Genomic DNA, 18414 nt, shown 5'->3' with positions numbered 1-18414 from the left:
ATTTAAAACCTTCCTCAAAACTCCACAGGGCTGAGATCTGAAGGTATAAAGCAGTTATTAGGTCGTTTGGCCCTGGGAAGAAAAGCCAGAGGGAGGAGGTGGGCAGTGTGCAAGATCTCCAGCAAGACAAGATCAGTTCTTCTAGAGGCGAGAGCTGCTCCACTTCTATAACTGCTCATCTGCCTCCCACAGCCTGTTTGTGTCCAGCTCACTGATGTTGGCAGAGACTACATGGTTCTCCCTTTATGTTAGCACCTCATTTCCCCAGAAGGCCTTGCCACAGAACACAAAAAGATGATGCACTCAGTGACCCCACGCTCTCCTTACCCAGGTCAGCCTGCAACAGAGTGACTGCAGAGAACACCACAAGTGCTTCTGCAGCTTTGGAATTCTTTTTCTTTTAGCCTAAGACATTTCTCGACCTCAGTTAAAACGTCAGTATTGCCAGAGGGTTAACACCAAGCCTTGTGAACATCTAGACATCTCAGCAAGCTTATACAGTTAATTCTCACAAGCTTGTTACTATGGAAGAGGGGACACAGCTTCACAGCTCTGAGTAAGCTCTTCCCTAGCCTTAGGTCTCTGAGCAGGAGATGATTGACATGGTGGCCTGGACTGCCTGTTCCTTCCAAAAGGCTATAGCTCTGACTCTCTGCAGTTTGGTTGGGTATTCTGACCCAGCTCAGAGAGTTTGTACAAAGCACAACTTCCCAGCACCAGAGCTCCCACAGCTTGTTCTTCCCCCAAAGGGTACCATATTCTTGGAGGGTGGTCCTGACTCCTCTTGCCATTCCTCCAGCATTAGGGTACCAGGCCCTCCTAAGGAGGACATGCTGAGTTCTTTATCATAAAGAAACAGACTGCCCTAGTGGTCCCTTTGATGTGTAACAATTTCTGGTGTTTTTCTTGCCAACAGGTATTTGACATATTAAATGGGAAACCATATGAACCAGAGTTTACATCTGATGATTTACTAGCACAAGGTGGGTTGTGATAGAACCAGATTCTCATAACCATTATTATCTCCACAGTATCATTTAAAGGGAGGAACCAGCATTATCCAGGGTCTACTGTGAAAAGTACATTTCTTATTTCAGAACCAAAAGATGCTGGAGGTAGATAAGGAGAATATCCAGTTTTAATCTACTATAAATATATACTGCCTGCTACTCAGCTGGGCTTTGACCTTCAAGTAGAGTAGCTTGGTTGCTTCCACTGGGAGTTGGAGGAAGCCAGGTGGCATTGATCAGTCCCTCCAGAGTGTCTATGGCAGGTGAGAACAAGTGTGTTCCTTCTTCATTTCCTTCAGGAGACATGAAACAGCTGGCTGAAGATGTGAAGCTGCAGCTCTATAAGTTGCTAGAAATTCCTGATCCAGACAAAAACTGGGCTACTCTGGCACAGAAATTAGGTCTGGGGATACTTAATAATGCCTTCCGGCTGAGTCCTGCTCCTTCCAAAACACTTATGGACAACTATGAGGTAACACGTTACCTTACAGATTTAGCAATTTTCCTTTGACTTTACTCTGTTAACATCTCTGGCCAGGGCATAATCTCCTTCCCTGTTCCTTAACTCTGAAGAAGAAAACCACTCATTGCCCAAGGCCTGGGAGGGTGACCCAGGCTAAGTTGGCAGCCCATCTTCCTGAGAATGCTGTTTTCAGATACCTTCAGATTTTCCCTGTTCTCAAATACCTGGAGACTTCCTGTGAAAATGCTATGGAGAGGGTCAGGATTTTCACAGAACTTTAACAGCCCTGAGCAAACCATCGACTGTAATCAACATGCGTAGCTTCCTGTCCCCAAGAACACACCTTACCACGTGGCAGGGCATTGAGTCATGTTCTGTGAGGTGACTCCTAGTGGAGCCATTATCTGGTGATTTTTTTTATTTTTCATTTCTAAAAATAAAATGTAGAAAAGCATGGGGTGAAGTTGTTTTCTGTTGAAAATTTCATGGTTAGCTTTTGTTTCTCCATGGATTTCAGAGCTTCAGCTTACAGAGGGAGACTGTGTAGACGTCACTGTAGGCAGAGTTTCACTGCCTCAGCGCTTCTCTCGCTGTCTCTGTGTGCTTACTACAAACCACTTCTCTGTGATTTCCTGAGTGATCTTTAAGCCGAAACAGGAAACTTGATTCAAAGACTGTATTTTCTTAGTCGCTCTTTTCTGCCCTTCCCATTTCCTCCCAACTCCTGATTGGAGGAGGCAGCATGGAAGAGGGAAGGGTGGGCTGTCAGTGCTTACAGCCTGCACTGGGACTCGAACACAGGAACATGCTCCTCCTTCCTTTTTTCTCACAGGTCTCTGGGGGGACAGTCAGAGAGCTGGTGGAGGCCCTGAGACAAATGGGCTACACTGAAGCGATTGAAGTGATCCAGGCAGCCTCCAGCCCAGTGAAGACCACCTCTCAGGCCCACTCGCTGCCTCTCTCGCCTGCCTCCACAAGGCAGCAAATAGGTAAAGAAAAAAGACAAAAGACAGTGGAGATATTTTCCAGCTCCGCCAGGCTGGTGTCTTCAGCTCTCTTGGGATATGATGTGGCAGTTTTCTTTCTCATCTTCTGAATACAGTTCCCTGTGTGTCTGTCTACCCCCTGGGCTCACCCTCTGCCTCTCTTGATAGTACCATTCAGATGAGGAGGCAGTACCCTTGGAAAGTCACATTGACACATGAACTACTTAGTAAACACTAAGTAATACAATAAATACGAAAAACAACATGATGCGGGTGATTAAATTTAAGACATGAGAGAAATAATATTTACCTTAAAGAGAGAACAAGATACAGAGAGAACGATCTCCTTCGCTTGCCTCCTCTCTCATGCTCATGACACTGACCTTGTCCCCCACCCTAAATGGGACCGTGTGTCATGCCACCAAAAATCTCACAACCATATGAAATGGACTCTCAACCCAGCCCAGTAATCCTGTATTTCCTACAATTTTATTCTCCCACTCTGTAAATGACCATTCCATGCTTTCTGTTTCTAATCCCCCAACACTCCTTCCCTCCCCTTAATCATGCAACACCCTTGCTTCACACTCTACTGAAAACAGAAGAAACCAGAACCCTCTCACCTTTGCACCAAGTGCCAGCCCACCTGTGCCTGTGCCCACATTGGTAGCCTTCCATCTGGGCTTGGTGGGTTAAATTTCTTTGCCCAGCTGAGGAGCCACCTCTCCCCTGGGTCTAGCCCCCTCACCTCTACTAGGTTGTTACTGTTAATTCTTACCTCTGTCTCCTGTTCTAGCCGTTCCTCCTCCCCACTCTCCGACTAGATCACCTAGCAAGCATTTCATGATTTCCTCATCTTTAAAAACAAAACACACCGAAATAATCACCCTCTTGATCCCACATCCCATTTAGCTACAGTCCAATTGCGCTATTCCCTTACACAGCAGAGCTCCTCAGAAGAATTTTTCAGAGCTGTTCTTTCCAGCTTGCCACCTTCCACTCTCTGCTTGGCCTCCTGCAGTTGGGATCACATCCCCACCCCTCCACCAGGCCTGCTCTCCTCACAGTGACCAGTCACCTCCACATTGCCAGATCTGGTCACCTCCTTTTAACCTTGACAACTCGCAGAGTGTGTCATGGTTGACCCCTACCTTCAACTTCAGACCGTCTTCCACAGCACACTCCCCTGGCTGCCTCTTCCACACTCACCTTTTAAAGTCACAGCCCTCCAGGGTCAGTCCTAAACCCTCCCTGCTTTCTACCTCACCCAAGCCCCATACTGGCCAGATCTGTCAGAAGCACTGCCATCTTCCAGGAGGTTAAGACAAAACCCAGGAATTCCTCAGGAGTCCTTTCTAGCACTAATCACTTCATATGCCACCCATCAAGTGTCATCCTGTCTGCAACCACCACCCTAGTCCAGCCTGCCGTCATTTCCTGCCTAGATTCTTGCACGGCTCCTACTCAGTCCCCTTGTTTCCTTCCTGTCCACCTCCCTTCAGTCCACTGTCTGCCCACCAGATAGTGTGATTCTTTTTCAAAATTAGTGACATTGTGTTACTTCTGGGTTATACCCTTCAGTTCATTCAGTCATTCATTCAGCAAATCCTGATCGAGCATACACTGTGTGCCTAGCAATGTTCGAGGTTTTAAAGATGAAACAGTGTCCCTGCTTTACTCGTTTGCTTTCTTAAACATTGCTGTGGAAGCTCTTTCTCCACACTGTCCACACTGCCCTTCCATTCCCAAGGGTGTTCTCTGCTCCCCTGGCTCACTAGTGTGATCCAGCCTTTTGACCGTTCTCTTCCCATTCCCCGGGAAGCTCTTAATTGGCTGGCTCTTTCTTGCCACTCAATTTCAGCACCCATCTCACCCTGCCAGGGGGCCTTCCCAGGGGAGCAAGGGCAGGTGTCATTGTGTGCACTTGAGAAAGGAAAAATGTATCCACTGGAAAACAACCCAGATCTCCTGAGTCACTACCCAGTGCTCCTTGTGCACAGATTTTTTTTTTTTTTTAAAAAAAGCAAATACTTATATTGTTTTAAAAAGTAAATACCTACCTAAGCATTAAGCCCCTAATTTGTAGTTATTTTTAGAATATCTCATAGTTCGTAGCACATAATAGGCACCAAATAAAGATTGGTTGATTAAATCAATCAATACCAAGATGATAGTCATGCCACTGGCATTAAAGTCTTAATATTCTAATATTGGAATTTGATACGTAAGAAGATAGCATTTTGATTAGTGTATATTAGACTTCTGTTTCCTTACTCACTGTATAGGAAATAATTTGCCTTGGTCATATCCCTAAGGATACTTATCAACAAAAGGAATTCAACCTGATTTTCCAGTATAGACTCATTTTCACTAAAATCATTTTACTTCTTTGCTACCAAAAATGTTTTCAAGGCAATGTATGCTGTAATAGCATATGAGGCCCAGAGAGCTAATTTTTAGTTCTTGCTTCTGTCACCAATTTATTTTGCTGAGATTCAGCAGTTTCCCCAGCTATAAAATAGATAATACGGTGGTTGGAAAAATACACCTGATTTCTAAGGGAAAAAAAGGTCCACTGTGAGTGAAGAGAATTCAGAAAGGATTCTCAAACACAAGACTAGATTGCAGGAGGAAGATGTGAAAGCATTTGGCTAATTCTGACATTTGGCTAATTCATAACATCCTCGCAGTATGTCCCACAGTACCTTCTGCCCTTCCCACCACGGTGAGCAGTCGTGACAGTGGGGGTGGCATAGGTGGGATGTGTGGCTGGCAGAAGCCGGTGGGCAAGAGTTGTCCACAGAATAGTCCATGAGTTTTTTAGAGCCAAACTTGGAGCCCGTCTGGACCATAAGGTGCATGAGAGCAAAGGCTTTGCCTGGTCCCGGCCATTCCCCCAGTGAATTTGTGCTTTCTACCCTCAGATGAGCTCCGAGACAGCGACAGTGTCTGCGACAGCGGCGTGGAGACGTCCTTCCGCAAACTCAGCTTTACTGAGTCTCTGACCAGTGGTGGCTCACTGCTAACTCTCAACAAAATGCCCCATGATTATGGGCAGGAAGGACCTCTAGAAGGCAAAATTTAGCCTGCAGACAATTTCCCACACCGTATAAACCAAAGCCCTAAAATTCTACTGCATTGTCCACAAAACAGAAGCTGAAGCGCATCCAGAGGTGCTCAGAGAGCCGGCCTGCCTGCATCATTCTCGATAGAACTCGAGACCTTTTCAACTTGGCTTCCTTTCTTGGTTCATAAATGAATTTTAGTTTGGTTCACTTACAGATAGTATCTAGCAATCACAGCACTGGCTGAGCGGATGCATCTGGGGATGAGGTTGCTTACTAAGCTTTGCCGGCTGCTGCCGGATCACAGCTGCTTTCTGTTGTCATTGCTATTGTCCCTCTGCTACGTTCCTATTGTCATTAAAGGTATCACTGTCCCCACCTGGCATTCCTTCTGACCATCCACAGCATCGTTTTGCATTCAAATTAAGGGTTAAGAAAAGGGATATTTTAAAATGAGAGTCACTTGACGTGCCATTTTTAAAAAAGGCATATTGCTTTTTCTAATGTGGTTATTTCTCTGATTTGAAAAAAAAAAGTACTCGTCAATATTTAAACATGGTTACAATCATTGCTGAAAATGGTATTTTCCCCCTTTTCTGCATTTTGCTATTGTAAATATGTTTTTTAGATCAAATACTTTAAAGGAAAAAATGTTGGATTTATAAATGCTATTTTTTATTTTACTTTTATAATAAAAGGAAAAGCAAATTGATGACCTCACCTTGTTTGATCTGTGCAAATACTTTCCTAAGATGCTTCCTTATAATCATGGGATAATTCCATAGCCTGGTTATCACATTCACATTGCCTATTAGAGTCAATTTTTTAATCTAGAAATGAACAAATAATGATCGAAAGGAAAGTGTTTTAACCTAAGATGAAAGCTTTGGATTTGTCAAATCCATACCCAGCTCATCGTATTTAGATTGTGCCACCTCACTTTCCTCCATCTTATACAATGCTACACCTCTTCAATGTCTTCTCCACACTTCTGTGATAAAGTGTTAAAATTTCCATATACTAGAGGGCCCTGGACTAGGAGCCTTCCAGCATGAAGCTTTGCTGAACTGCTTCTGAAAGAGTTGAGAGTCAGGGAAGAGGGAAAAAAATCAAAGTTTTTGAGCGAGGTACTATGGTCGACACTGTGATGCACAGCCAGAATTCTCCTTTGACAAAGGACTGGTCTGCTGGTGGTGCACTCTAGCTGTCAGCTTCCTCACGGAATGCCTCTGCTGCAGAGAGCCATGTCTTTCTAGGCCATATCCATTTCCACAGTGGCACCCATGCAAACTGATCAGTGTGGGCATATGAATAAGCCTGTCCAACCCGGGACAACACTGAAGGGCTGTTTAAACTTCAGGGTTCCCATTAGAGTGGCTGAGGCTGCATTGCACTCAACTTCTCCGTCTGCCCGTGCTGCTTACTCTCTCGCCCTTCCATAGCTGTTGATCTTGAAGGCACTCCAGAAAAACATTTAACACATAAATTTCCAACTCAGAGTCCGTTTCCCCGAGAACCTTGCTTGCACAGGTACTGGGAACCATGCAGAACAATTTTGTGCAACACATTGAACCATTAATCTTGAAAAACAACCCAACTTACAGAGAAGGAAATTGAGGCTTAAAGTAAACCATAGCTAAGCTGCTTCTGAGTTTACACCCAGCTCTGTCTAGGTCCAGAGCTCATGATGGGACATTATCTTGATGAGAAGGCAGATAAAAATAATTGAGTCCAGAAGTAGGCTCCAAAATATATAGGAATTTAGTACATGATAAAGTAAAATTACAAATCAATGAGAAAAAGATGATTACTCAATATATTAGTCTGATAAATGCTGATAAAGACATACCCGAGACTGCATAATTTATAAAGAAAAAGAAGTTCAATGGACTTACAATTCCACGTGTTTGGGGAGGCCTCACGACCATGGCGGAAGGTGAAAGACACATCTTACATGGAAGCAGGCAAAAGGAAAATGAGAGACAAGCGAAAGGGGTTCCCGCTTACAAAACCATCAGATCTCGTGAAACTTACTACCACGAGAACACTATGGGGGAAACTGCCCTCATGATTCAATTATCTCCCACCAGGTCCCTCCCACAACACGTGGGAATTGTGGAAGCTATAATTCAAGATGGGATTTGAGTGGGGACACAGTCAAACCATATCACTCAATAAACACAGGTCCCAACTGGCAATTCACTTGAAAACAATCCATCTGAACACCTGCCTCCCTCCTTTCATCAAAATAATTTCCAAATATGTCAAAATTTAAGCCATAAAAATATTGGAAGTACCAGACGTCATTGATAAATAATCTTGAAATAGGGAAGGCTTTTTTAAGCAAAACTTTTCACTGGTGTAAAAGCAGTGTAGGTTCTTCATTTTACGGCATCTCCCAAATAAATAGATTCTCAAGGAAAATCCTACTTCTGTTTTCTATTACATTGCCATTTCTCCACCCCTACCCAGCCCCACTGTAAAGTGAAGTTTCTGTAAAGTGAAAAAATACAGCTCTGACTTTCCTTAATTCTTAATTTTCCAACAAGCAGCCCATGCCTCCACTCCTCTGCGGGTTCCTTTCTGTGGCAGATCACTGTTTTCCAGATGGCCACTACAAGGCCTCTTGTCTTACAACATGACGCTGACACTCCTCCCACTGAGGGGAGGGGCCTGGGTTCCTTCTCTGAGAATCTAAGCAGACCTGTGACAAGGATGGAGGAGATGCTAAGTGACTTCCAAGGTTAAGTCATAAAATGGAAAACAACTTCTGCCCCATCATGCTGGGCCCTCTCTCTTAGAAGCCGGTCATTGTGTTCTGAGGGAGCCAAGTGGCCACATGGAGGAACCAAGTGCAGGTGTTCAGTCCACAGACTTACTGAGACCCCGGGCGATGCCAGCATCAACCAAGAGATGTGTAAGGGAGTGAAGCTTTCAGAAGATTCCAGCCCTCAGCCACTGAGTCACCCCATCTAGCCTTCAAACTGCCTCAGCTGATGCTGCCCAGAATAGAGACAAGCTGTGCTGCAGAGCCCTGCCCACATTGCAGATTCGTGAGCAAATTAAATAATGGTTGAGGTTTTAAGCCTTAAGTGTGGAGTGGATTATCACCATGCTCCAGGCTTCCAACTTGACAGCTCACCTACCAGAAGTTCACTTGAAGCGAAGCTGACTTGAGGAGGAGGAACAACTAAGTAACTCACGCCAAGATAGAAAAATGACATTCCCCTTCTTTCATAAGAAGCCCCATTTCTCTTCTGTCTCAGAAACTTCTTTTTCTTCCTCCCAGATCTCAGTGCTGGCCTGAGCCTCTGTGTGGTGCTGCAACAGCAAGGCCACCAGTGCTGTCTGGGTCTCTGTGAAAGTATCTTTCATATTGTACCAGCAGATGGAGATAAACCAAAAGGAATGCAGGAGTTCAGGTGGAAAGCTATAATGGGTCTGAAATAAACCTTCCCAGAAAGCTTGTGTCACAGCAGGAGGCCATTTAAAAATAGCTTCCTCAGAACTTCAGTCATTTTTGAGGTTTCTATACTCTGCAGGCATAACCCAGACTTTTTCAGGATCAGCGGTCTTTCTTTTCAGCAGAACGAAGCCCTGCTGCTGCTCATTTACCTACCTGTGTCTCCTGAAGTAGCTGAATGTGGCACAGACGCTCCTGGTCACCACCATGGAATGCAGCCGCACAAACTGGACTTTGTACTTTTTAGCAGAAAAAAAAGAGGAGGGGAAAGATCCAGCCAGCGTGGAGCATTTATTACATGCCAGCCTTTTTGGATTAATAATTTCTAATGATAATTCTCAAGACACCCCATAAGGTATATATTTAACCCCAGTTTATAATAAGGAAATGAATGATCTGAAGTTATTAAATAACTCACCCCAGATTCAGATGCAGGCCCATCTGATTCCAAAGACTATTCTTTAGTGAGGCTTGCAGTCCTTTGACAAAAAGATGCTTTATTTAAAAGAGAAGGAAAAATGCCTACAGTCCTATACAAAGATGATGGAGTCATCATGTACCCAACCAAAATGCAAAATGTACCCAAAGTATAACTAAAAGGACATATTGCTTGGAGACTTGATTCTCCCCCTAATAAGAGGCAAAGATGCTTAAATATGAATTATTCATTGACTGAAAGTTACTGCATTTCTTTCAGCCTCCTATTTTGTGCTTTTGGGGGAAATTCTCTTTCTGACTTGTGCTTCCCCAGGGAATGGACATGGGAGGCACAGGAGTCAAAACAGGATGAAACTAAAATTCTGTTTATTTTCTTGAAGATCACAGAACTTGGGATTGGATAAGATCTTAAAGATCACCTTCCTAAACCATTCAAGTTTTTCTCTTTTTCTGAACGCCTACAAAGTGAGAGTGTCTCTTCTCCATTGGCCTCACTGTGGCTGGCTGCTTCATGTAAATACCAATCCTAGAGACTAAAGTTCCTGTCCATTGGTTTCCAGTTTTGTGATTAGGTTTTGGAATTGGGGGAGACACTGGGGAGAGGCTTGAAATTAAATGGATCTCCTTCAATTACTATGGATTTCATTATGTCCACAATAGCCTTTTTCTGTTACCCGGGACAAATGAATAGTTCAACAAGTTGTTCAAGTTTCTTAAGATGAAAGGGAGGAAGGGGGTGAGATAGCATCATCTTACTTCTGTCAACTAGCTTTTCCACATTGATATCTCTTTCCAAAGTGATTATTTCATTGAACTATCACAAGAGTCTTCAAAGAATAAAGATACGTATTCAATCAAGATCTCTTGGGCATCTGTTGCTTGCCAGGCACTATAGTGGGTGGTCATGGGGAAACTGAGACACATGAGAGGCATGACTGCAGGATCACTTGACTCCAGTAACAACACTGCAGCAGGGTTAGGGGTAAGTAGTGTCTCTCTTCCACTTAGCCATGCAGGGATCCAGGCTGACAGTCATTCTTCCTCCAACGCTTGGCTCCTAAGGTCTTGCTAGGGGTGATAGCCCCAGTCAGCCAGGAGAAAAATGCTGAGAAAAGTATGTGAGGGAGTTTTGAATGTGTCGTCTCCTCTCATGTTGTGCTGGAGAAAAACTTCAGTCCCTTGGTCACACTAAGAGCAGTGAAGATAGGAGGGTGGTCTACTTCTGTTCCCAGTATTAAGAGAGCTGTTGATTTTGGAATAGGGCACAGTCTTTAGCACAGGTCAAAATCCCTTCCCTGAGGGAGGATGAGCCATAAGTCTCTTTCTAGTTCCAACTTGTATTTAGACATTCACTCTGAAAGTCACCTGCAATCATGGTAAATGGCCGTTACTAAAGGCAAAATCATTTCCTAGGATTAAGCATGAAGATTGCATTGTAAGCACAAAGTCACAGTTTTTCTTAAGGAAATCCTCAGAGATGATCAAGGATATGAGGGCAGGTAGGCTGGGGAAGAGTTACAGCAGCTACGTCTTGTTGCCCTCACACTAATTCACAGAGATCTCTGCTCTCCAACCTCTACGCTCCATAGTTCCTTAAATGCTACACAAGAAGTCCTGGGCTTGTAGACACCATGGTTAGCATTCTTCAAGAGAACTTGGCCCTTCAAGATCCTACCCAAAAGAAAGGGACAAGCAAGTTTATCTTGGTTGTGATCTGCAGAGAGCCGGAAAGACCTTGGCTCCCACTTTCTCAGATAAATTGGAAAGGAGCAGAAATTGGTTCTTGTGGAAATAATATTCTCTTCAGGTCAGAAGGATAGCAGATGAAACAGAAATTCTCAAAACCCTTTCTCCCAGGATTCCTTCCTGGGATCCAGGAAGCAGAGCTGGTGATGAAGACAGTGAGGTGGAACCCTGAGGACTATTTTGGGGGCACATCAGGTCAGGGAAGGCTATAAGTTGATGCCCAATACTAGACAACCAGGTTATTAGGTCTGTTCGCTGGTGAAAAGAGATAGATATTTTCTTCATTTCAAAACTGTTTCACAGTTCCCTTTTTCCTTTTCCTAAAGCAATAATGCACAATTTATTTTTTGGCTTTAAAAAATTGAATGAAGCTCTTTCCCTAAGCGGCCTGAAGTAATCTGTGAAAATGGTTCGCTATTCACTTGACCTGGAGAACCCCACGAAATCACGCAAATCAAGAGGTTCCAATCTTCGTGTTCACTTTAAGAACACTCGGCCGGGCGCGGTGGCTCAAGCCTGTAATTCCAGCACTTTGGCAGGCCGAGACGGGCGGATCACGAGGTCAGGACATCGAGACCATCCTGGATAACACGGTGAAACCCCGTCTCTACTAAAAAATACAAAAAAACTAGCCGGGCGCGGTGGCGGGCGCTTGTAGTCCCAGCTACTCGGGAGGCTGAGGCAGGAGAATGGCGTGAACCCGGGAGGCGGAGCTTGCAGTGAGCTGAGATCCGGCCACTGCACTCCAGCCTGGGCGGCAGAGCGAGACTCTGTCTCAAAAAAAAAAAAAAATAAAAAAAAAAAAGAACACTCGTGAAACTGCCCAGGCCATCAAGGGTATGCATATTCGAAAAGCCATGAAGTATCTGAAAGATGTCACTTTACAGAAACAGCGCGTACCATTCCGACGTTACAATGGTGGAGTTGGCAGGTGTGCCCAGGCTAAGCAGTGGGGCTGGACACAAGGTCGGTGGCCCAAAAAGAGTGCTGAATTTTTGCGCACATGCTTAAAAACGCAAAGAGTAATGCTGAACTTAAGGGTTTAGATGTAGATTCTCTGGTCATCGAGCATATCCAAGGGAACAAAGCACCTAAGATGCGCCGAAGGACCTACAGAGCTCATGGTCGGATTAACCCATACATGAGCTCTCCCTATCACATTGAGATGATCCTTATTGAAAAGGAACAGATTGTTCCTAAACCAGAAGAGGAGGTTGCCCAGAAGAAAAAGATATCCCAGAAGAAACTGAAGAAACAAAAACTTATGGCACGGGAGTAAATTCAGCATTAAAATAAATGTAATTAAAAGAAAAAAAAATTGAATGAAAAACTTCATATCATGGGTTTTTTTTTTTAATTTTCAGAATCCCTTTTTATCACCTTATTCAAATGCAAATGTTCCCTTAGTCTTTTGAAATAATTTTTTTCTGTAATTTTGAAAAAATTAGCAAAAATAAAAACTTTAAATGTGAATGTTTTCATTTAGAAAATATTTTCAAGTACTGACTGTCATAGCAACCTGAGAGGTGAACAGGGAGGGGTTTTAATTCCTGCCATTCTCCACAGGACAGAGTTGCTGATATGCTGGAAGGTCCCTGGTCTAATGTAAAGAGCAAGGGCTGGGCCAGGACTCAGTCTTCAATCCACACACCGTGCTCCTTGGCTTCACGCTGCAGCAGTGCGTCATGGAACACACAACTGCTTCAAAGGGGTGGGTCATGCCCAGGAGAGGGAAGAAGCTTGCCAACTGGGGGCTCTGAAGTATTATCCAAGGGTGGCCAAACAGCAGGAAGCCAGCATTCCCTCAACAAACTAATTCAACTTCAGCACACATCATGCTTGGCACCAGTCCCCAAGAACAGGCCCAGGAAGAGGCCTTGAGTCCATGCTGACTTTCTTCCTCCTACCCACTCCTTCCAGCCCCATTCCTTTTGCTTTGGGGGCCCCAGAAGCTTTTTTTCTCCACCACTTGCCTCTTTTTGCCATTTCTTTGTGTCCCTTCACCTTCCCTCAACAATTCAAGCCAGGAACCCCAAAAAGCTGTCCATGGGCCACCCATGTTAATGCAGAATCCTGCCTCACAGCTGAAGCAAAGCCTGGCCTAGAGAGGCCAAAGGGACCAGAAATGACATCCCCATAAAGACCCATCGTAATCCCACAGACAGGTCCTGCTGCAGGAGCAGGGCTGCCAAAAAGCAACATTCCTGTTCTCTTCCTTTAGGTCCTGAAGCCCCTGCCCCTCCACCACTGCTGCCTGCAACCACAGTAGCAGGGGGAATTTTACCTCCCCAATAGATGGAGACCATGTGTACCAGGAAGTGTGTATATGCTCATGGATGAGCGAACCTCTCAGGCCTGATTGATGCAAGCAGTCCTTAGCATTCTTCTCCATCCCAGTTTTGATCTGGGAAGGTCAAAGCCACCATTTGGCCCTGCCTTCCTTTACTGCCTAGCCAAATGCACATCTTGAATGATGAGCAACATATGCACACAACGTGTGGGCCAAGGACCATTTTGGTCCCTCCATCAGCAGAATGTAATTCCTTTCCCCAAATCATGCCCATAGCTCACAGTTTTGGTTCTTTCCTGATTGTTTTGTTACTGAGCCTTTAAATAGCTCATCTGACTTCTCCTCTGTCAATCATCTATTCAGGAGGCTTGGTGCCAAGTTTTCATAGATCCATAGTAAGTAAATTTGAATTAAAAAGCATTTATATGCCACCCTTTTGCCAAGGTAGCAACAGTGGATGGAAATGAAATACACATGTTCCTCCACTTACAATGGGGTTATGTCCTGAAACCAATTATAAGTCGAAAGTGCACCTAATACCCTGATAAACCCATCATAAAGTCAAAAAGTCATGAAATCATAAGTCGAACCATTGTTAAGTCTGGGACCTGTCTGTAACCAAAAGGCAGGCAGAAAGTGGACAAATTTGCTCTGTGGATCTGAACCTTGTGATCCAGCTATGCTGGTGCTCAGCCTTTATTAGCCCTGGAGCCAGGAAAGAAATCAGAGCTCAGCGAACAGAGCCGCCCTTTGGGTTCCTTCTTTCTCCTTCCACCCTTCCTTCTCACCCCCTCCTTTCTCTTTCTCCCTTTCTCTCTCCCTCTGTCTCTGTCTTTTCTCTCTCCTTTCCTTTCTCTCCTTTTCTTATTCTGTCTTCCTTTCTCTCCCTTCTTTCAACCTCTCTCCCCCCCCTTTCTCTTTCTCTCTCACCATTTCTAGCCTTTTCTCTCTCATTCTTCTTCTCTCCCTTCCTTTTTCCTTTCTCTTTCTCTCCTAGTCTCTTTCTCTTTCTTTTTCTCTTTCTCCCAGCTCTTTCCCCCTTCATCCCTCCCTTCTTTTCTCTCTTTCTCTTTATTTCCTTCTTTAAGGTAGTTTCACACTCATGCATTCCTCTGGGGCACTGGCATCCCGCTCCCTGAAGCCCAGAAGGTGAGGGTTTTGGGGAGCAGCCCTGCAAGTGTTTCCTTAGACTCTCCTCCCCTCACTGAAGGCAGCAGACGCCCCATACTCTGGGGAAGCCTCCAGGAAGCCAGCACCTTGGCCCAGGGCAGTCCCTTCCACCCACCACCAGCCTCATTTCCTGCGCACAAGAGGCCTCTGCTGGAAGAAGCAGAACTTTGCACAATCATCCAACAGCTGGCTTGCCTAGTGCTACTCAATTTTATTTTATTTTATTTTATTGCTTCTGTAAAATTGGAAAAACCTTACCAAAAAAAGGAATTAGAAATTTCTTCAGCTTTCTGCCTGACTTTTTCTCCTTCAACTCAGGTCATGAAGCCTAATGATTATTTTCCCTTAGTACAGAATGCTTAAGTTGCTCTTTCCTTTTGGCAAGCAGAATGAAAGATTCTTAGGCTTGATCCCTCCAGCCACCACCAGCCTTATCCTTTGAGGAATGATATTGATAAACCAGCATTTACTAAATTTATATCTTTATTTTATTTAATCTTCACTGTGAGATAGTTATTACCATTAATCTCACCTTCAAGATAAGGAAACTGAGGCTTAGAGGTTAAGTGATTGGTCCAAGGCCAGTACTGGGAGGTTCAGTATCAGAGCATGAGCCCATCGCCCTTGCACCACACGCAGCCTTCACACTTACACACGCACATGCACGCACACACAGTTTGGATCTTTGACAAGGCAAAATGTCACTCATGTTTGTAAGTTGACTAGTTAAAAATCTTTTCATTCCAATACCAAAAATATGGGTAGGGAAGCATGCCAGTCACCCACTTTGGCTTGAGAGCTCATTGTAAAAGAACAGGGGCCCTTCCTTCACCCACTTTGGCAAATTATGTCCCCAACAGCCTTCCTCACTAGAGGTACCATTGCCACAGCAGCATCCCAGCACAAGGAAGTAGGTGACGCATCCCCTAGCTAATAGGACACCCAGGTGCCCACATTGCCCTCTCCATGGCCCAGATTTGTTTGACCTCAAAGACCCATGCCTTTATCCACGAGGCTGCTTTTAATTATAACATGAGAATGCCTGACTCTAAGTGGGTTAAACAAATAAGGGCTTTAAAAACTACCATTACAAGAAGATCAGAGATAGATATATCAATATTTTACATGGAATCTTTCCCTTTTTAAATGTTAGCATGTAATTCAACTTTTTAAAACATAGTCTAGACCATGACCTGCTGGCCAAATATGACCTAAATCTTCAGGATGACCAGGCAGGGTGTGGGGGGATCCAGGTCCTACCTGCTCCTCTCCCAGGCTCACTGCTGCCCCCGACACCCCCAGCTCCCCTGGCTGATGCTGTTCACTGCCACCACCCATGCCTGCACACGTTCAGTTCTGTCCACCTCCCTAAGTTTGTTCTGATGGCTTCACACAGAGGCAATGATAATTGTAATAGCTCACATTTGGTGGATAGTTATCATGTGCTATCAATAGTCTATGCATTATCTCCTTTACACCTCACAATTTACCTATGAGGCAGATACTGTTATTATTCCTGTGTTTAAAGAAACTAAGGCACAGAAAGTCTCAGTAGCCTGTATCCAGTGAAGAACAGCCTACTACTGGTGGATCTGGGACTGAAACACGAGTCAGTCTGATTTCAATGCCCACACCTTTAACTGCTGTATCAATTAGGATGCTTCGAGTTGTAAAATCAGAACAGCTGACTCCAAGATTAAACAATTAAGCCTTTATTTTTTACCATGTTATAATAAGACCAAAGTTAGAAGGTTGCAGGGTTAATTTAGCAGCTAAACATCTCTGACACCCCGCGTCAAAAATGTTTCTTTAAGGTCACCAAAAAGAGGCTGCAGCAGCTCCAAGTGTTCCAGGCCCTCAAGTAACTTCTCAATTTTACCCAACGGCAGAGAGTTTCACCTCAGGTCTATCTCTTATCAGGCAGGGAAACCTTCCCCCAGAAACCCCACATTAGACATCAACTTATGATTCATTCTTGAAATGTGTCATGGGCCTAACCCTACCTCAATCACTGGCAAAGGGGACTAGGATTAGAATAACAAATTATGATTCAGTCTCTGAGGCTGGACACAGCCACCTCTATTAGCAGAGAGGAGGAGGATCTGGCTGTGAGGTGGCCAGCCAACAGTGTCTGCTCCGACGACTGGCAGTGGACCAGTAAATTTCACAAAACCAACAAAAAGTAACAGGAACAGAATCAGAACAAGAGGGTTGTTCCCACCTAAATGATGAGGCAGGGATGAGTGCTAGCTCCCAAACAGAAATGTTCGTGAGCCAGAATGTCTCATTTCCTGAGAGTTGTAGGTAACTTAGGTGTTGTTATAATCATGTGTACTTGATCACTGCATAGCATGATGTGGCACACGGGGGAGCTCAATACATTTTGTTTAAAGACAGAGACCAACCTAAGGGGTTAAGCAAACTTTTCTTTCACGGCAAGATTCGGTAACCCGTGTCTACAGAAATAAGGAGAGATATTTATAAAACATGAAAGAGTGATGCATTGCTCTTCTCTTTGCTAAGCTCATTCACTGGCCCCATTCAAGGACTTAAAGATGTCTTGGCAGGTTAGTTCACCCCCAGCTTGTGGACCACAGATCCAGAGCCCCAACTAGCTAACCAGCTGATTTTGTGCTTTTCTTTCCTTATGTATTAATTACAACAAAGGTTTCTAAAGACTCATTTCTCAACTGAAATTTTTTCACTTACTTTTTACCATAAACTTTCCAAAAAGCTTCCCTAAAGTATCGAACAAGATGGTGCCTTATCTAATGTTGCTCCCCTGTCGCCGTCACATTAACCTTAAGGACTCATCACCAGCTGGAATTGCCTCGTTCACTGGCTTAGTGACTCTTTCCCCTACAATAGATGGTCCATGAGAACTAGGACTTGTCTGCCTTTTTCACTGCCATACCCCCAGTGACAAGGACAACGCCTGCTCAGAGTGGCCTGCAATACATGCTTGATAAATGAATGAATAAATCCTTAAGTTAAAAAGTGTCTAGGGGCAGAATATAAACCTGTCTTAACACCTGTTTTGCCAGTGATTTTAAGGTTTGTATGCTACTCTGGTTCATGCCTCTAATAAATCAATTAGAAAACAAGATTTCTCCCATTCACTTGGAAATATAACTGTCTTTTCTGCATAACCCTTTTAATTGTATGTGCTTATTGAATTAATAAGATTGCATTCAGTCAAGCCAGACTCTGGGGATGTTTTCAAATGCTTTGAATTTCTCACACAGACAATACCTACCTGCTTTTCTCCCTAAATCTTACCAAGCTGGAAAATAAGTTTCATATCTGAGAGCCAGAGGTAGCCCAAGAGAATATTCTTTCTATCTCAGGTCTTTGTCACTTTAGGAATGTTAGGGAAACATATCTTTATTTCTTCTGCACTCTAGTTCACCTTCATTCCAACAGAGAACAAAATCTTTCTATTTATTTTCCAAGTGACTTCTCATGGTTTGAAAAGGTCTCACATTGAAAAGTCAAGTAAGGAAAACAAGAGAGAGAGAATAAGAAGAGTTATCATGAATGTGAATGAGAAAATTATGATTTTTATGGTTCTCTCTGTTCTGAAAAGGGAAGATAGAATCCTGGGAACTGATCTCTCTTCACCCCACTCTCTCTGGAATGTGCTTTGCAAGAGCATGACAGTAGGACCTGGTTCTGGTCTTTTTATCCTATTATTCGCACAGCTAAGGATATGGTTTAGATATATGTCCCCACCCAAATGTCATGTTGAAATGTAATCCCCAGTGTTGAAAGCAGGGCCTGCTG

At 44.1% G+C, this 18414-nt stretch overlaps 1 protein-coding gene and 1 pseudogene across 10 annotated transcripts in view; both read left to right on the top strand.

The window, feature by feature from the left end:
* The window catches only part of NFKB1 (nuclear factor kappa B subunit 1), a 123541-nt gene extending 117307 nt beyond the window's left edge, over positions 1–6234 (top strand). For 4 of the 9 annotated variants that reach the window (XM_009207265.4, XM_017958889.3, XM_009207264.4 and 1 more), the window contains 4 exons: positions 917–983; positions 1310–1482; positions 2306–2462; positions 5384–6234. In XM_009207265.4, the coding sequence (XP_009205529.1) occupies positions 917–983; positions 1310–1482; positions 2306–2462; positions 5384–5544 (558 nt within the window). In that variant the 3' untranslated portion in view covers positions 5545–6234. Of the gene's footprint in view, positions 1–916; positions 984–1309; positions 1483–2305; positions 2463–5383 lie in introns of those variants that run through there. The other 5 variants (XM_017958891.3, XM_017958890.3, XM_031664400.1 and 2 more) reach the window with 3 other exon arrangements.
* Positions 6235–11474: 5240 nt separating this feature from the next.
* Positions 11475–12480, top strand: LOC116274161 (annotated as a pseudogene). Its single transcript, XR_004182746.1, has 2 exons — positions 11475–11655; positions 11975–12480. The product of XR_004182746.1 is annotated as a 60S ribosomal protein L17-like (transcript).
* The last annotated feature ends 5934 nt before the right edge of the window (positions 12481–18414 follow it).

This window comes from Papio anubis, chromosome 3 (assembly GCF_008728515.1).
Source record: "Papio anubis isolate 15944 chromosome 3, Panubis1.0, whole genome shotgun sequence".
NCBI classification, from domain to species: domain Eukaryota; kingdom Metazoa; phylum Chordata; class Mammalia; order Primates; family Cercopithecidae; genus Papio; species Papio anubis.
This window is presented reverse-complemented; position numbering and strand designations above follow the sequence as displayed.